We start from the raw sequence: 17,494 nt of genomic DNA, 5'->3' as shown, positions 1-17,494 counted from the left end.
CCTAAATATCCTAATTGGAAATTGCATATTTGTGTGCTAAAGATACAACACCAGATTTGGTTTTCTCAAATTTTTGATTTTTTTTTGTTCGGTCAAAAAAGATCAAAATTTGACCAAAAGTTTGGATATTTTAAGGTATATATCTCATAATCTCACCTGCAGAGCACAACTATTCCTGGTCCTGATCTACGAGGATGCTGGGCGCGCACTGTCTGCACGAATTTCAGCACAGAGCGTGGATCTTGTGGGGCACCTTGGTCCGGCCAATTGCGATATTGGAAGACACCTACGTGTCCTTTGGATTCTCCGTCCTGAGGACAAGAAACAAACGAGGGAAGTTGCTTTTTCACAATTGAGTGTCCCAGTGTAAAAACTGCCCCGCTATCTTATGTTTCCCCAAAAACCTACTAACCCTAAAAGTCTAATTTTATCAAAATTGGAATGGGCCATTTTTACACTGAGCCATTCAATTATTTGAATGGCCCATGGCACATTTTTCGTCATTGGGAGAAATCGGCACTGTAAATGTACGAATGTTCAATAAAATACATAAGAAATTTGATGCTTAAAAGATTAAATTGACAACATTCCCGAGTTACATTCATGGTGTGTTATGTTTGTATGGATGACCTTTGGTGACCTTTGACATTTTCAACAGCGCCCTCTATTTTTTTCAAAAATGTGCCATGGGCCGGTTTTATACTGGGCCACTCATTTATCATCATGCAAGTAAGCATTTGATTTTTTGCAGCAACAATACGATTTGTTGATGTAAGTTGCAATTGTCATGACTACAAAAACTAATTCAACATAATTGTTTCACATTTATTAATGCAATATCAGTGTGCTTCGACTATATTTATAAATACGTATTTATAAATACGCACATGACCACTTCCACCCTGCCATAACAGCTTGTTGACAGTAAGTCTGCAAGTGATCTTTGAATGCAAAGGCGGTAAAAGACACCAGATTGTGAAGCAAAATTGTCTATTCTGTTTAACTTTGTGATATTATTGTATTTTTTTTTGCGGCAAATGTGCTGAGAGTGTGCAAGTTTGCTACTAAACTAAAGAAACTAAATTAACTTATTAAAAAAAACTGTAAATGTGTATTGATGTAATGTGCATGTCCAGTTACATTTCTCAAAATTGCTATATGCAAAATGTTGATATCTTTACTCATTAGTGCAATTAAGTGTGGGAAGAACACAAGCCTAATCATGTGGTGAAGGAATAAATAAGTACCATGTTTGCACCTTTTATGTCAAATGTGTGTTAAGCTGAAAAACGTTTGTATTGCCCTCCAATTTCTGGTTTGGTTCGTTGTTTTAAAAATATACATTTTGCCATACATAATATTAACAAATGCAACTTCATCAGAAAATACAACAGAAAACAATAATTAACAAGGTTTGTCAGGCTTGTTTTTTAACCATTAAACTTAGCAGCTTGAATTAAGGCTGAAAGTGAACAGAATTAACTGAAATCAAGCAATGGAAAAAAGATCTCTTTGCATTTAAAAAAAAAAAAAGAAGGAACATTTCTATTGAAGTGTTATGTTACCTTAGAGACATCAAATGTCCTAACCGTCCATTCTTGAGTGTCTGATTCACTTAATAGTTTGACTGTCATACGGCCATACTGGGCTTCACCACTGTCTGGCCAGTATTTCTCACATTTTACCTGAAAGTTAACAAAAACATAATATACACATTTAAACAAATAATTGGTAATAATGATTGATGAAACACAGGTAGGTTTTTATGTTTGTGGCTAAAAGAGTTTTACACGTAAGACTATGGAGATAGTGGCTGTTGAGGGTGCTATGACATCAATTTTAAGATTCTAGTCTAAACACACCTTTATTAATTATATTTGCAGTATATATTGGTAGAGTGCTATGAACGAAGTCACAAGTCAAGTTATGAATCAAGTCAGAAGTTAATATAAGTCACAAGTCAAGTTATTAGTCACTTCAGGAGCCACCTACAAGTCTACTCTGGAGTCAAGTACTGAGTCAAAAAGAGCAATGTCTTATAGGTTTTCTTACCCTTCCATTCTCCACTAGATTGGTGTTCATTATGATGGTAGGAATTTCATTTTCCCACACCATCTCCCAGAAGTCTTCAATAGTGTTAGGCAATGGACCCTGGGTTACTATGTACTCATTTTTGCCATGGTGACCCTGAAAATGCAAAACAAATATATATATTAAGACAATAGAGCACAGCAAGGTATTGAACAGCGCGGCTGGGTGTATCTTTTGCATTGCCCATAAAATGACATGGGCTGTGCAATATGTTGCATCTGTATAATATGAAGGACTCAGTGGATTCATCAATTTCGTACACGGGAGTCACTGGTTAAACTTGATAAAAATGGACATAAAGTGTGCATGATTTTACAGGTAATCTGTTTAAGAATGAGAATAAAGGTATTGTTTTGGAACCCAGACGTGTCTATCGCCTAATGTAATATGGAATTTTTTATGTGGAACAACTCGGCACTTAAGATAATGCCATCTCATGTTATATTAGGCGATAGAGACATGGTTGAGCAAATTGCGGACATTGTTTCAAAATATGGCGTAAAACATTTGTCACGTTAATGAACAGCTGTCAATAGCACTGATATTATCATTTGAACTCAATTTTGCGTGTACTCACATCTACATAGCTGGCATTAATGTAGTCCAAACCATCCGGTGGATCATGTAAACAAACACGATTGGTATCGTCTGGTGAGAGGAAAAACAAGGATTATGAGCTACGGGAGTATACAAGTTTATTTTGTCAAAGACTCATTTAAGGAAACGTTTGGACACGTTTGTGGGACTCTGTTAGGTTTCTCTAGCTGTCTTTGTTTGATTTTAAACTTATGGAAAATGTTTTGAAGTACTTAGAAGCTCCCACGTCAAGAAGAAGATGTTTAAGGACCCATTCAATTGAGTCAGTCAATGGGTGAGCATTTTAAGGTGCAGGTGTGTACCCATAAGGTGTTTTTACACTCACACTCAGCCTTCAAGTTGAAGTTCAAGTTGTTTTCATATCAATTAACAACAAAGTTATAACAAATGAAAATGCAAGATAAGAAATACGTAATGGTATCAGTTATAGAAATACAATAAGAACAGTGAAGACGCAAAGACGCAGGGCGTGAAGCTTGTTGCACCCAATCTGAACAAGATGGAAATTTAACTTACGCTACAATATTAATCAGTACTACATTGATTTACATTATCACACTTACATGGCAGAATGTTTCTGTATCGGTTCTTCTCTAAAGCATTGGATGCAACATTGCATGGCAAGTTGGCACCAATATCATTCAGTTTCTATGTATGACAAAGAGGAATCATAGTGTTAGTATATATTACATGGCAGGATATTCCTGTATCTGTTCTTCTCTGGAGTATTAGAGGCAAAATTGCCGGGAAAATTGCATGGCAAGTTGGCACCAATATCATTCAGTTTCTATGTATGACAAAGAGGAATCATAGCGTTAGTATATAGGTCAATGAAACTGAATTTGAAGACTGTAGTGGAAGAAGTGCTCACGTGCCAAAATACTAGTTCTGAGAAAATGGGGTCTAAAGTTTTGAAATTTATCTGCTGATCACAAACTTTATTATTTTGTACTAAAACTTGCAGGAGTAATCTTATATTCACTATTATTCTTTTACAGCTATAAATTAATACATTGTTACTTATTGATTTTCTATAATCAATAATCGATATCTTGCACTTGAGTCTTTTTTCCACTACAATCAGTGGTCAGCTGTAAACAAATGGATTTTCCTCAAAATTGAATGGCAATATAAGTTAGAAGTATATATTTTTGGAATGCCCATATAGAGAGGAACAATTTGATGTATCATTTGTGTAAACCGGATGTTGCTTAAAATTTGACCTCGTTTGACCTTTGGTTGACCTTGAGCTTATAACTCCTTAACTAAATGTTGTAGATATGACAAACCATATATTTTTGTAATCCTTATGACCCAACGAGCAATTTGACACTAATTTGATAGTGATCAGACTAATTTGAAAATTTGACCCCAGTTGACCCCTCATGTGACCCCTACTTCTGAGGGGTCATATCGGCCAACATTTTGAGAAAAAAATTGCTAAACCCCAAAGACTTCAAAACAGTCAATAACTCATTTTCGCCAAAATGGCACTTGAGTACATTATCCACTATGGTCTTCATTTTAAGGAATATAAATGTCAAGGGCATAGATAAACGTTATACTTTATGTTATATTTTAAGAGTCATTTCATTTCCTCCCGGTATTTCCTATGTGTTCAAAACATGATCATCACTGTAAATTGGACCCTAACCGTACCAAACATCAAAAAACCACAATTCGCAAAACATATGTACGGTATCCCACGTGATGCGATTGCGTCATCATGCGAACAGCCATATGTTCTCTGAAGCAAAAATTGAACTTTATCCCATCAAACACAAAAGTGTCGGGTTATATAAAGGGTATATAGGTGGTATAAAACGTTTCCTTAACATTACAAACATTGTTGATAACCTACTGCAATATATTCACATAATGTTATGTAAGTGTTGGCAAACTATTTGGCATACAATGTTTGCACAAAAAAAATAGTTTACAATAACATTTTGAAAAACATTTTTAAAATATTGTCCCTATTTAAAATATTGTCCCTATTATCCCTATCGTAAAATGATTGTTAAAAGTACAGGTAGAATTTTCTTATATTTTAACTTACATTGAGCTCATCTGCGTAGAGTATTCCACTACTTGCATTCATCATTCTCATGTGCTCAGCAAACTGATCAATATAGATAGGCCTATGATGACAAAACAATAAGTGCAAGTTTGTAGTTTTTTGGTAAGAAAGTATGTTTTAGAGCATGCAAATAAAAAATTATTGTGAAATTCATTGCGGAATGTTTTGGTGATTTTCAACTGTTTATCTGTTTCTTAAATTCATGGTGTAACTTACTTGCTCCACTTTGACGTCGGAGAGGCATACACATGTGACTTAGCCATCGGTTTATGAGGCTCTGCTCTAGAGGAAGGAGGATGGTGCTTTTGAACCGGATCTTGATACGACCGCTCTGTGGGTGCGCGACGCCAAGGTGCACGATGCGAGTGTGGTTGGTCTTTCATGTGTTTGGACTCCATAGACGATGTTTTACTGCCGATTGTTTTCATTATCATCATATTCTTGTCTTTTTTGCTGTCCTCAAAGAAATCGTTCTCACCTGGTTTGCCACATCTTGGAGAAAAAATCAGAGTAAAAATATGTTTGAAATTAATCTGAAGGCACGACCTGGGGCTAGTGATATAGTCTTTGAAACTTGCAGGGTCAAGGGAGGACCCTTCCTTACAACTACAATAGACGTTCAGTTTTGTTTTGAATTGGTAAGCCTGCATGCGTGGGGATGGGTTAAAAGAGGTGGTTTTCCTCTCAGGCCTCAGTCTATTTAAAATAACTATTGTTTTAACTCCATGGGCACTACTCGCCAAATTATCAGTTTCTAATACCTATCACAAAGATGACTTAAACGTGTATTGAGCCAATCAGAGACATTGTAAGAATAGTCAGGAGTGAAAGGGATTAATTGTAAAATTACAAGATATCTAAATGTATAACATAAATAAATATGAAACAAAAGGTTCCCTAGCATCATATGACTTATATTTATCTGAAAGTCACTTTTTTTCCAGGGGAATTTCACGCTAGCTGGATTTTATTCATGTGAAAAATCTTGTGACTGTGGTGGCTCATATATGCCCCACCACAAGCCAATGCTCCACAGTCTATTATCTATTGAGCTATCCTGACTGCAGTCAGATTCCTTGGGTGTCAGGTAAACAGAGACAATAAGCAGTTCGTTTTTTCGCGCTAGCTGGATTTTTTTCATGTATTTGACTGGGGTGTGACTGTGGTGATTCATACGTGCACCACCACAAATGAATGCACCACGGTCTAACACCAATTGAGCTATCTTGACTGCAGCCATATTCCTCATATATATATAATTGTTATCACCATGGTCATTACCAAGAATAATGAAAATAGCACGTTTGCTGTATAGCTACGTATATTTGATAATTTTTTCCATGACCTACCCTCCACAGCACACACAAAGGAGAATGAAGAAACACAGCACAACAAAACCAACGACAGCTACCAAGGCATACACAAACCATAACACATTGAACCCTGGAAAAAAATGAGGTGGACACTTATTAAAATTGTAAAATGGTCACAATTCAAAACACTGACATCTGGAAATAACACAAAATATTAACACCTATAGGAAAGAAGCAATGATTTACATTGGGTCAGATAAGCCTTTTGGAGGTAAGGGTTGCTTAATTTCTTTCTGTACCATAATGGGCTGCAATATATAGTCAGTCTACTCCCAAGTACAATTGTGTCGACTTTGAAGGCATGGATACCTGCAGCAGAGAGGTATCACTGCGCACTGTTTACGTAATGTATGGGCGCACGTTGTCACTTGTTACCAATTATGCTTTATCTGATCAGATTGGATGTTTTATTCATACATGACATTAAGGTAAGGCAAAAGAGTAATTACTCATTCAATTTTGTTTCGGTTATTAATGAATACCTTACAAAATTCACGTACCTGTAGACAAAGGTTGTGACCATGGTGTATCTGTGTAGTTGCCATCAAGGCCGTAGGCACGGATAGCCACACTGGAATGTAAAGAGATTATTGTCATGGATTACACACAAAAGCTATCACGGATGACCTAAAATTGTACTTTGTAGTACTTTAAGGGCATTAACCTCATTATCATTGGTGATTAGTAATGCAAAATTGACCAGCTATATATCACTTTTGAAAAACAATTGTCCATCATTATTGCTATGGGATAGAGTGTAAGTAAATTCCTCTTCATATAACAATTTGAATTAGCCCTTGTCATCTCATGAATTTAACAAAACTATTTTGCTACACAATTATTATGCTTCTTTCACAGGGGTTGATGTACATAGACCGCTCGATCACTAGTTCAAAAAAGTTCAAAAAAAGAACTAAGTCGAAGCCAACCAATTTGCATGTACTATATGAACGATAATTGTACAAGGATTACTTGGCGACTTCAAAATTTGAAGAAAAAAATCGCCTTCGGCTTAAAAACCCGGAAAGTAAAAATTGTCAGAAGAAGAAAACTAAATCGAAGCCAAGCCATTCACATGTCTCACATGATAGGTAATTGCATGCAGATTAATTGGGGACTTTAAAAAATGAAGAAAAAATTGGTCTTTGGTTTCAAAATGCACAAAATGGCAAAAATCCAAAATGGCGGATATACGAATAAAAGATCAGGGCCAACACCTGTGCTTTCCATTTGGACCAGCATGCTAACACAGGTTTGACAAAAGTTTGGCTTAGGCACTTACTTGACATTGACAACACAAAGTGTGCCTCCATACAGCTTCACCCAAACCAACAGACCATTATATACTAACCATGGAAAAAATAGACTATCTAAAAAAATGCTGACAAGTATTTCAAGAAGCTCAGCCTACCGATAATATGTGTAAGATTTTAGAAACCCATTGCAGTAGTAAAACTGATCCTCAGTGCAGTCTTCTTCAGTACCGATAATAAACTCCACCATTGAATCTTGGCCCTGGTCGCCGCCAACTTGACGTTTGGCAATACCTCTGACAAATGGGTTGTACCCACGAGGCGACGCCTGATAACCTGGCCATACGTGTTGGGTTGAACTCTTACGATAGGTTTGAGGTGGTTCACCAACCTGACTTAGTGAGATCTGACCTTCCCCTAATAGAAAAGAAAATAGCATTATATAAAACTTCTGGTTTGTTTTTGCAAATGACTGTAAGTGCAAAACTGACAAGACACTTAACACATCTCAAAGAACCTCCCCACGCTCATTTCCTTATTCAGTCAAGTTTGACAGCAATCAGCAATAATTCTGGTGAATTTTATTTTAAAGATTGGATACATTTTTTATAACAGTATCTTGTTTGTATAATGAAGATATGAATACTCATTTGTATCTTACTTGGATTAGGTTCTTCTGCTACCAATACGGAGTAGTTAGCCACACGACCAAATATGGGCAAGAAGAAATCCTCACGGAAGGTAATTGATATCGAGTAAGCTTCGTTCCTTTCAGAATCTGGTGTTCGGTATGGAGTATGCTCAGTCTGTGGTGGTGCTGTACAATGTATGAAGAAAGAAAGAAAGAAAGAAAGAAAGAAAGAAAGAAAGAAAGAAAGAAAGAAAGAAAGAAAGAAAGAAAGAAAGAAAGAAAAGAAAGAAAGAAAGAAAGAAAGAAAGAAAGAAAGAAAGAAAGAAAGAAAGAAAGAAAGAAAGAAAGAAAAGAAAGAAAGAAAGAAAGAAAGAGGTAAGTAATGAGTTATGTAACTGGGTGCTTGTTTGTGTGTGGGGGTGAGTGGGGTGTGTGTGTGTGGGTATATGGTGTTCGGTACGGGGTTTTCCCAGTGTGTGGTGGTGCTGTACAATGAAGAAAGAAAGGATATGTTAAGTACTGAATTATGTAACTGTATGTGTAGGGGTGTGTATGTGGTGGGGGTTAGGGTTTCGTGCATCCATGTTTTGTGTGATTGACAATATCGATTGGCCAGTGGCTTGAAATGTTCAGTAGTTATTTTCATCTTCTAGGCACAGTCCTTGCTGGCATCATTGACCTTTCAACAGCTCCTCCATAATATTTTGTTGCCATGTTTGTATGATTTTGTAAACTAATTTTGGAAATAAAGATTGTTGATTGATTGATTGATTGATTGATTGATTGATTGATTGATTGATTGATTGTGTAGGGGAGTGCATACACCCGAATTGGTTTGTAGGGTGGTTGAGATAAGTAGCTCCGTGAAATCTGGTTTATAATCAATGTCATCATGTTCTATTTAACCATAATCTTTGCACAAATGTACCAACAGTTACCACAAATGACAGAGAAATTATGACGATATATGTGACCGTCCACCACGAATGAGCCGTAAATGTCCTCAATTGTAGTCTGAGTTACAGTGTAAAATGGGCATGAAGGTCGTATTCATAGGTACCTCAATTTGGTGCTACGTGTACCTCATTTAATGAGATACACGTAGCACCAAATTGAAATACCTATGAATATGACCTTCATGCCCATTTTACACTGTATCTCAGAATACAATTGAGGACATTTACGGCTCATTCGTGGTGGACGGTCACATATTACGTACCCCAAAGCAAACTCGGATAATTACCTGTTTCACGAAGTTGCACAAATAGTCCATAGCACAACGGCGCCCCTCTGCCAATGTTATTCACGACTACTACGGTGAATGTGTACTCGTAACCGACTGAAAGGTCATCAAACTGGTACCACAATTGGTCAAGTGGTAGCTCTATCTCCTCATTTACAATGTTTACCTTGTTTTTGAAGCAGAATAAATTGGAAGTGTTAAAAACATTTTTTCTCTTATCTGCAAAATTTATTTGAAAACAATTCTTCATATGCATAGATAAATCTAGTACCGATTCAAGGAAAAAAAGATTGTACTCAACGCGTACCGACTCAAAGTTGCCCTGTGTGTAACGTTATGATAAATCCGCCATTCATGGAAGCCAATTAGTGTATCTTCGGCGTTTTTTCAGCAACAGCCCGAAATTTAATGATAATTTGCTTCTGTACGCATTAGCATTATAAAGATCTGTGCAAATAGCTCAAGGTATTGGCACAATGCCTTAGATGTAGATCACAAATAAGCAATCGAAGTTTACCGACCGCGTGGCAAAATAATCCGGAGGTGCACCATTTGCCCTCCGTGAGCGACACACAAACATATCGCAATAGAGGTTATCCACTTTACTCATGTGTGACTTCTAACAAAAGGCACTGGTTCCCGTAGTATTCCTCATTCAAACTAATTCAATGCTCGACCTCGGAGTTACCTGCATGACCTTGGCGGGCTATTTTGAAACAGTCATGGTTGCACATGCAGGTACTTCTTTAGAATGTCCTAAACAAGGTATAGCAGTCGTTGATAGGATATGCAGCTTATAGAACATGGATAACCTCTATTAATACTGTTTGGGTCTACGTCACTGGTTTTGTCAAATAAGCAGTCTAACCCTTATCCTTAATTTAGGACTAACTGGAACTCAAAACCAAATCCTCTATTTTGGTTTAACTTTGTATAAAAGTTCAAATGTTATACTTAATCAATTTTGGTGAACAAGCGGAAACTATGGACCCATTTTGTGTCTTTTTCCTTTTTCTATTTCTGCTATAACTTTCAGGTCAGCCTTCACACAAATGTTATAAACGTGTTATAAATACATTTTGGTTTTAGTCAAACGTTTTAAAAACATTTTAATGTCGGGAATATATGACACGAACACATTTTTAAAACGTTTGATGAAAAAATGCTACAGGTTTTCAAAAATGTTTCTCAATGTTATTAAAACATTTTATACCTTTTATATAACCCGACATATTTCTGCAAAACGTTTTGTGTTTTATTTACTGGGAAATTAATTAAATTTAAGATTATATCTGTTTTAGAAACAAATACTTTCTAGTAATTAGACATCACATAAATATATTTTCACAAGATACATTGTGATAAATAACAGTCTTACCCGACTGGACACATCCCGTCTGGATATAACCAACACATATCCTTGTAGCTCGCCATTGGGGTTCTTCGTTGGCTCCCACTCCACATGGATACTATTTGGACTCAGTTGTCTGACTAAGAGATCTCCTGGTACACCAGGAACTATGGTAAATTTAACAAAATGTCAGTCAATAATCAATTAAAAAAAATCATAATCAACCTTGCAATGCCAATTTAGAGTGTTCCTATGATCAATTCAATATTCGACACAAAACTTGTCAAAATCATATTATTGAATTTGTGTCAAAATAAAGAATGTGGTTACAGGTTGAAGTTCTGGTGAAGTCTGTTTGTGTCCTCCTTTTTGACATGACTAGAAATGAATGAAATGCACTTTTTATGCACAGTTTTACATTCCAAAGTCCCTTAAACATTGAAATGAGTTTTATTCTTTCATTGTTGTTATTGTTGAGTAGGCTTATATACCTCGCTGAGAGAGGTAAAATGGTCTTTATATCAAATCAAAGCTTATTAAAGGTTAAGTATTATGAGATTTTAATCAGTTTTGCCAATCGAGCCATTAATTAAAGGATGAATTAGGAAAAGTGATGTATGAGATGTCTTGCACGAAGGAGGTAGGATTTAGGGACCACTTACAGATTGAATTCCCAGTCTGCATAATCATGAAGCTCCAGTGGACAAGTGGTTAAAGTACTGGTCTCGTAAACCAGAGGTCCTGGGTTCAATTTCCACGTGAGATCACTTTTCCTATTCCTCCTTTGGTAATGATTTGATGGCGAAACAGATAAACATTTTATCACAGTTTGCTTATTCCCGTCAAACAATGTTATGATGCACCACTGTCCTCAGTTTGTTTAATCATGTTATAATCGTCAATAATTTCTTACCATCTTCTCCGGTTAGTACCGTCACTGTAGAATCAGCGCTCTGCACACCATCAACAACATTGACAATCTGGAACTGATAGTCACTGTATGGATTCAAGCCTGTCACATTATATACAAGAGGTCCATTAGGGTTGGTGCTGATTGGACGGCTAGGCTGTGGTCCGCCTACATTGGAGACAAAGAGATGATATTGGTCTACTGGTCCATCTGGCGCTTCCCAGGCAAGGCCTACTGAGGTGGACGTTGTTCCAGTCACTCTGAAATTGTGTACTGGGTTTGGCACTAGGCAAATATGGAAAAAGGTAAGTTAGAAGTTATAGATTAGTCAGTTCCGAGTTAATAAAACAGGTTATCTCTACTCGGTAAGAAAAAAATATCCCCTGCATATATCTTTGGCTAGAGCTTTTCAAGTTGAAGTACTGCTTCATGTTATTCAGCCATTTATGCTAAACATATTTACAGGTAGTGGAGTCATTGTGAAACTTGTAGGGCACTCAAAGGCCTTGTAGATTACGACTTCAGGCTGATGAGTGCCTTTAAACAATCCCCTTTTCAATAATTATCTCACACAGGAAGAACCATAGACACTAAATCTTTTTTTTTTTTTTTATTGTATTGTGAATTAAAAACACAATACTGTGTATTTTATATAAAAAAATCCTTCCATTTACTTTTGTACTAGAAGATGTGGTATAGAAGACAGTGTATGCCAGAAAGTTCATTAATTATGTAAACAAATCCAAGTTTCTACTCACGGTTAGACAGTTTCGTCAACCAGGTCGGTTGACTTCTTCAGTAATGCGATGTGTATGCCAGGCACTCTTTAATTACATCAAATGATCCAATATCTGACTGTTTTGCATGGTTACTCCGGAGACCTCCTTCCCTCTTTTAACCACTTATGACTTACATATGCCAGGCCCTCTTTAATCATATCAAATGATCCAGTGTGACTGTCTTGCATGATCACTCTTGAGACCTCCCACCCTCTTTTACCCTCGTATGACCTCCCACCCTCTTAATACCTGCTTATGACTTACATGTGGTATAAAAGACAGTGTATGTCACGCTCTGTTTAAGCACATCAAACGATCCAGCCTGACTGTCGTGTACGGTTACTCTGGAGATAGCCTTGAGCTCAAACATATACGCTGTACTTGGTGACAGTCCACTGATGGTCAGTTCCAAGTTTACACTTTGGTAGACAGTGATTGGTGACTGATCCGATGGATTCTCAGGAACAGGGGAGTACTCTAAGGAATATGAGGTCAGGTCGCCGCCTCCAGACTGCCAGCGGATAGTGATGGAAGTGGAATTGATTGTAGGTAGCCCATTGCCAATTGGTGGGAGAGGTACTGAAATATAAGAAGACAAAAGAATATACCATTCTGATTAGGAATGCTACAGCATGAAGCCATGTTGGAATGGTTATTGTCGCTATCCAGGAAATTTCATTGACTGGTCCTGGTAGAAATGTCATTCAGACTTTACCTGGTTCAACTTTAGGAAGGTCTAGCTGTACGCACTGAACATTGAGACCATAGTTTCATTTTAACCACATTTTGAAGTCATTTTAATTGATTACCCATCCCTTTCCAAAAGCGGTGCTTCGCAATCGCTCGGCGATCGAGTATAAATTCAGCTTAAATGTTATATGTCCTTCATTTGATTTATGTATATCGCCCATCTCTAATTAGTTATATTTAACCTCTACCGATTAAAAATGATCAAGATCAAATCATAAAGTTGAGTATTGATAACCAAATTCAATTGCAACATTTAGCTACTTACCGGTAAGAAATGCTACTGATACCGGTAAACTTTCCAAATCGTTACCATTCGCATCGACCACAATTGATTGAATGAGTGCTTGGTAAGGTCTTCCTGCCGTCAAGCCAGTGATATGATAGGTGTTCATTCCACTGTCAGCATCAATAACTAATAAAAGAACAAAAATGTACATGATTTTAAAAATTATGTGTTTAAAGCGTAACTGTAAATCTTTGACATAATCCCGCTAGAAACTTGTGAAACTCTTTTCTGTGACACAATACTTGAAACTTGGCAGGGTGGTGCATGACACTTGTATATAATATGCCTGTTCATATATTACTACTAGGTGTCTTTTTGTTACCCGTAAGAAACTCGGGGAGCTGATCCTGGCTTCGAAGGTCAATTGTAGAATGTCTACGTGCGCTTCTTAGCTAGCCTGCACTTACCTATAAGACTTGTGCTATCCCTTGGTACAATCTCTATCTGATATCTGCTGATTCCTAGGTTGCCTACTTCACCATTGTACCACTGGATAAGAGCAGAATTGGTTGTAGTGTCTAGTATCTCATTAGCTAGTCTACACTTACCTGCAAGTCTTGTGCTATCCCTTGGTACAATCTCTATCTGATATCTGCTGATTCCTAGGTTGCCTACTTCACCATTGTACCACTGGATAAGAGCAGAATTGGTTGTAGTGTATAGTATCTCAACAAAGTTTGGTGGGAAAGGTCCTGGAAAGTAGAGAAAAATTACAATAAATTAAGCAAGAGAGGCCACAAAGTAAGCAAAAGAATTAAGGTAGCAGTTGTGTTCACCCCTGCATATCCTAAATAAAGACAAATGTGTCAAAATTAAAACAATCAGCCAATACCTGCACTCTTTAGCTCTGGTTGAGAATTGGTTGAGAATTAAAGAAACAGTGATCCAAAACCTAATGAAGATATGAAATAAAAAGTCGCCAGTTTTAGGGCTAGTCAATGAAAGCACGCCGCTAGTTGTCTTGTTCGCGAACGCTTTTTGTACAAATCAATAGGGCATGCAGTGTGTCAAACTGCAACTTTTAAGTCTGAAGCTTCCTTGGGTTTTTTGATCGTCGTGTCTTTATTTCTTGAACAATTTCAACGAATGAGGTCTTAAATTCGAGCTCAAAAATGCAGCTATTGGCTGTTAGTTCCAATTATCATATATCTGCCTTTGTTTATGATATACAGGGGGGTGAACGTAACTGGTACCTTAATTATTTGGCTTACTGTAGATATAATGTAAATTTGATGATCAGTACATCATATGCTATTCAGAACATGTTTAACAATACCAATGGTAGAACACCAAATTGTTGGGGGTGATATTTTTGTCCAAAATGACTGGGGGTAAATGGGGGGGTATAATATTAAATTCATGGGGAATTTTACTTGAAATCATAACAGACAGTCCTTTCTAAAACTTAACAACCAGTTCAGAAGTTTGTAATAAGCAAGAATCGGTGTACGGTTCAAAAGTCAATGAACATTTTGCAAACATACTCGTAGTAGCTATGACACTAGTTCTGGAACTGGACTGGTTGTTGCTCCAGGTCACCACGGAAATACGATATTCCTGTGCCGCTTCCAAATCCGTCACCTCCACGCTTGTCACTCCACCTGTCGCTGAATGGAACGTCTCGGATGGAAGACTTCCCATTGCAAGAACAGGGTTGTTTTCACCTGCGATTAGCTCAAAGAAGACCTGGTATTGCTCTTTGATGCCTGGAGCATCATTCCAACTAAAGACGAATGAGGAGGCTGTAACCAGGTCAACATGGATTTCGTCGACGGGCAAGGGTACTGCAGATGGTAAAATGGAATAAAATATATATTATATTATTAATTTGTCAGCAGGAAACTTGCATTTACATATATGCAAGTGGTAAACAATAATAAAAACAAAGTAGATTGGTTAGTTATGTGTTGTGTAAAATATGTCCCCGCCAGAAGGGCCGTCTTGAACCACAATGCTGGACCCTTGCTGCTTTTAAGTTTAATTTTTATGATTTTGATTTGAACTTTTGATCCAAACACTAGGAATTAATTCCTACCTTGGAATATTCAGATGGTGCTCTATCTTTCATCAGCAAATAAGTGACTGTATCAGATCGTGATTTTTTTTGAAAATTAATAATAAATTAGTGGAAACAAAACCCTGAATAGCCTCATAAAAAAATATGTTTGAAAAATGACCTCAATTAACTCCTAGATGACCTTTGACCTCATGTCAATTTACGTCATTGTGTCCAAGTCCTATTAAAAACATCAAAGCATGTTGGAGATATCAACTAAAGAAGCTACGGGTTTGTAATAGAAGGCAGCACAAAATGAGTATCGTGTTTTTCTTACTTGTAGTCTGTGTCACTTGCTGGATAATGGGGCTAAGTGACAATCTTGTCTTGGTCTGCAGGTAAATAGTGTACTCTTCTCCCGGAACCAAGCCGTATATGCTTAAAGATGTAATGTCAAATTCCCGCCCAATCTCCACTGGTGACGGACGAACGTTTGGCTTGAATTCATCATACGGTTCGTAAGAAATCACGTAAGATTCAAAATCGCCGGGGAGATCAGGCCAGGCTACATCAATGGCGTAGTGTCCGTAGTTGTCCGCTGCTAGTCTTCTGATTTCTTCATCTAAAATATAGATGATATTAGAAGAAAAGTTATTGATTAGAAAATTCTCTGATTCTCACAGCTTTATAAATAATCTCACCTATGTAGCTTTCAAGTGGCATCTACTGAGTCGTTTTCAACCTAACTTGTTTGTTTGTGTGTGTGGGGGGGGGGGGTTATTGTTTATTAAGAGGTCCCTTCAGAGACGATAGTATCCAATACATGATATAGTCCTCTTTGTAACAAATCAAATAGATCTTAGAGGCTGAAGTTAGTGCCCACGGGGTTAGAAGGCTTTATCAATATTACATCATACCAAGAGTGAAATGTCTTAACAATTCTACAATTTATGTCTAATTTAGACCTACTGCAAAGTCCAATAATATAAAGTAGTCAAATTGCTCATTGTGCATACTCTGGATATTGTATTTAAGCTTAAAACTGATTTAATTGATGTGTGCACAATTAATAGATTTTCACAACTTATCTTTTCAGTCGCCGTACTCCCTCTGTTTGTTAGCTTCCCAAGTGGACTACTTACTTTAAATTGCGGTTTACATGCTTAACACGGTTGTCAATGGATGAGATTGTCGGATTTCTGGCCTACTAAAGTTGGCCATGATGTAATGCATCTTTAAATGGATCTGGCTTGTGATTGGTCGCCCAGAATCCTCCGGGCACCTGCCATTACCATTAATACCTACATGGTATACAACTATGCGGCCTTTGTGTTGGCAGGAAGATTAAACTCTCAGTAAGTACATGAGCGCGTCTTGTACTTGCTTGCGGTTAAATTGGATTGATAAACAAGTATGATTGACAGTGTGTGTGTTTGGGACTTTGCCCGTTCAAAGTCCCGTTTAAAATGCAATGTACAACCCCACTGCCGCAATGCCCTCAAAATATGTCCTTTACCGACGGAAGTCACTTGCCGTGCCCTCTAAAGAAGTTGCCGTCGGTGCCCTGCACCTCAAAGGACTTTGCCGACCACTCCATTGTGAACTCCTTTGTGATGAGTTCTAAGGTACTTGCCGACTTTTATTTACATTGATTCCCCCTTCTATGACCTTTTGAAGGGACACCTATGCTAAACTCAAAGCTGACCTCAGAAGACAGTTTTGCCGACAACCCCTTTGTGCACTCTCCTCTGTGATGAGGATTGCCGACTTGTATTTACATTTATTTCCCCTTCTATGTGACCTTTTGAAGGGACACCTATGCTAAACTCAAAGCTGACCTCAGAAGACAGTTTTGCGGACAACCCCTTTGTGCACTCCTTTGTGATGAGTCTTGCCGACTTCTATTTGCATTTATTTCTCCTTCTATCACCTTTTGAAGGGACACCTATGCTAAGCTCAATGTCACTTTTGCCGACTTTCTAACTGTTTACATTTATTATTTTCCCTTCCATGACCTTTTTGAAAGGACACTATGCCTAATTAAGATAATTTATTATTTGATTTCTGGACATTTTCGAATTAATTCTTATATCTGTTGGGTTCATATATATATACCCTCACTTAGACATGATTATAAATTCCATGGTGTTAAAT

General features: G+C 37.3%; 1 protein-coding gene across 1 annotated transcript in view; it reads right to left on the bottom strand.

Annotated features, from left to right (window-relative positions):
• LOC140163315 (receptor-type tyrosine-protein phosphatase beta-like) overlaps nt 1-17,494 on the bottom strand; it is a 47,202-nt gene that overhangs the window by 2,171 nt on the left and 27,537 nt on the right. Inside the window, exons 27-45 of the mRNA XM_072186714.1 lie at nt 15,678-15,962; nt 14,829-15,128; nt 13,893-14,036; nt 13,324-13,470; nt 12,573-12,887; nt 11,533-11,814; nt 10,647-10,786; nt 9,269-9,434; nt 8,056-8,211; nt 7,553-7,811; nt 6,642-6,712; nt 6,118-6,211; nt 4,985-5,260; nt 4,748-4,829; nt 3,252-3,336; nt 2,669-2,739; nt 2,053-2,187; nt 1,566-1,685; nt 157-311 (exon numbers count right to left, since the gene is read on the bottom strand). Of these exons, the coding sequence (XP_072042815.1) occupies nt 157-311; nt 1,566-1,685; nt 2,053-2,187; nt 2,669-2,739; nt 3,252-3,336; nt 4,748-4,829; nt 4,985-5,260; nt 6,118-6,211; nt 6,642-6,712; nt 7,553-7,811; nt 8,056-8,211; nt 9,269-9,434; nt 10,647-10,786; nt 11,533-11,814; nt 12,573-12,887; nt 13,324-13,470; nt 13,893-14,036; nt 14,829-15,128; nt 15,678-15,962 (3,283 nt within the window). The remainder of the gene's footprint in view (nt 1-156; nt 312-1,565; nt 1,686-2,052; nt 2,188-2,668; nt 2,740-3,251; nt 3,337-4,747; nt 4,830-4,984; nt 5,261-6,117; nt 6,212-6,641; nt 6,713-7,552; nt 7,812-8,055; nt 8,212-9,268; nt 9,435-10,646; nt 10,787-11,532; nt 11,815-12,572; nt 12,888-13,323; nt 13,471-13,892; nt 14,037-14,828; nt 15,129-15,677; nt 15,963-17,494) is intronic.

Source organism: Amphiura filiformis, chromosome 10, assembly GCF_039555335.1.
Source record: "Amphiura filiformis chromosome 10, Afil_fr2py, whole genome shotgun sequence".
NCBI lineage: Eukaryota > Metazoa > Echinodermata > Ophiuroidea > Amphilepidida > Amphiuridae > Amphiura > Amphiura filiformis.
Note: the sequence above shows the minus strand (reverse complement) of the source record. Positions and strands in the feature narration are given on the sequence as shown.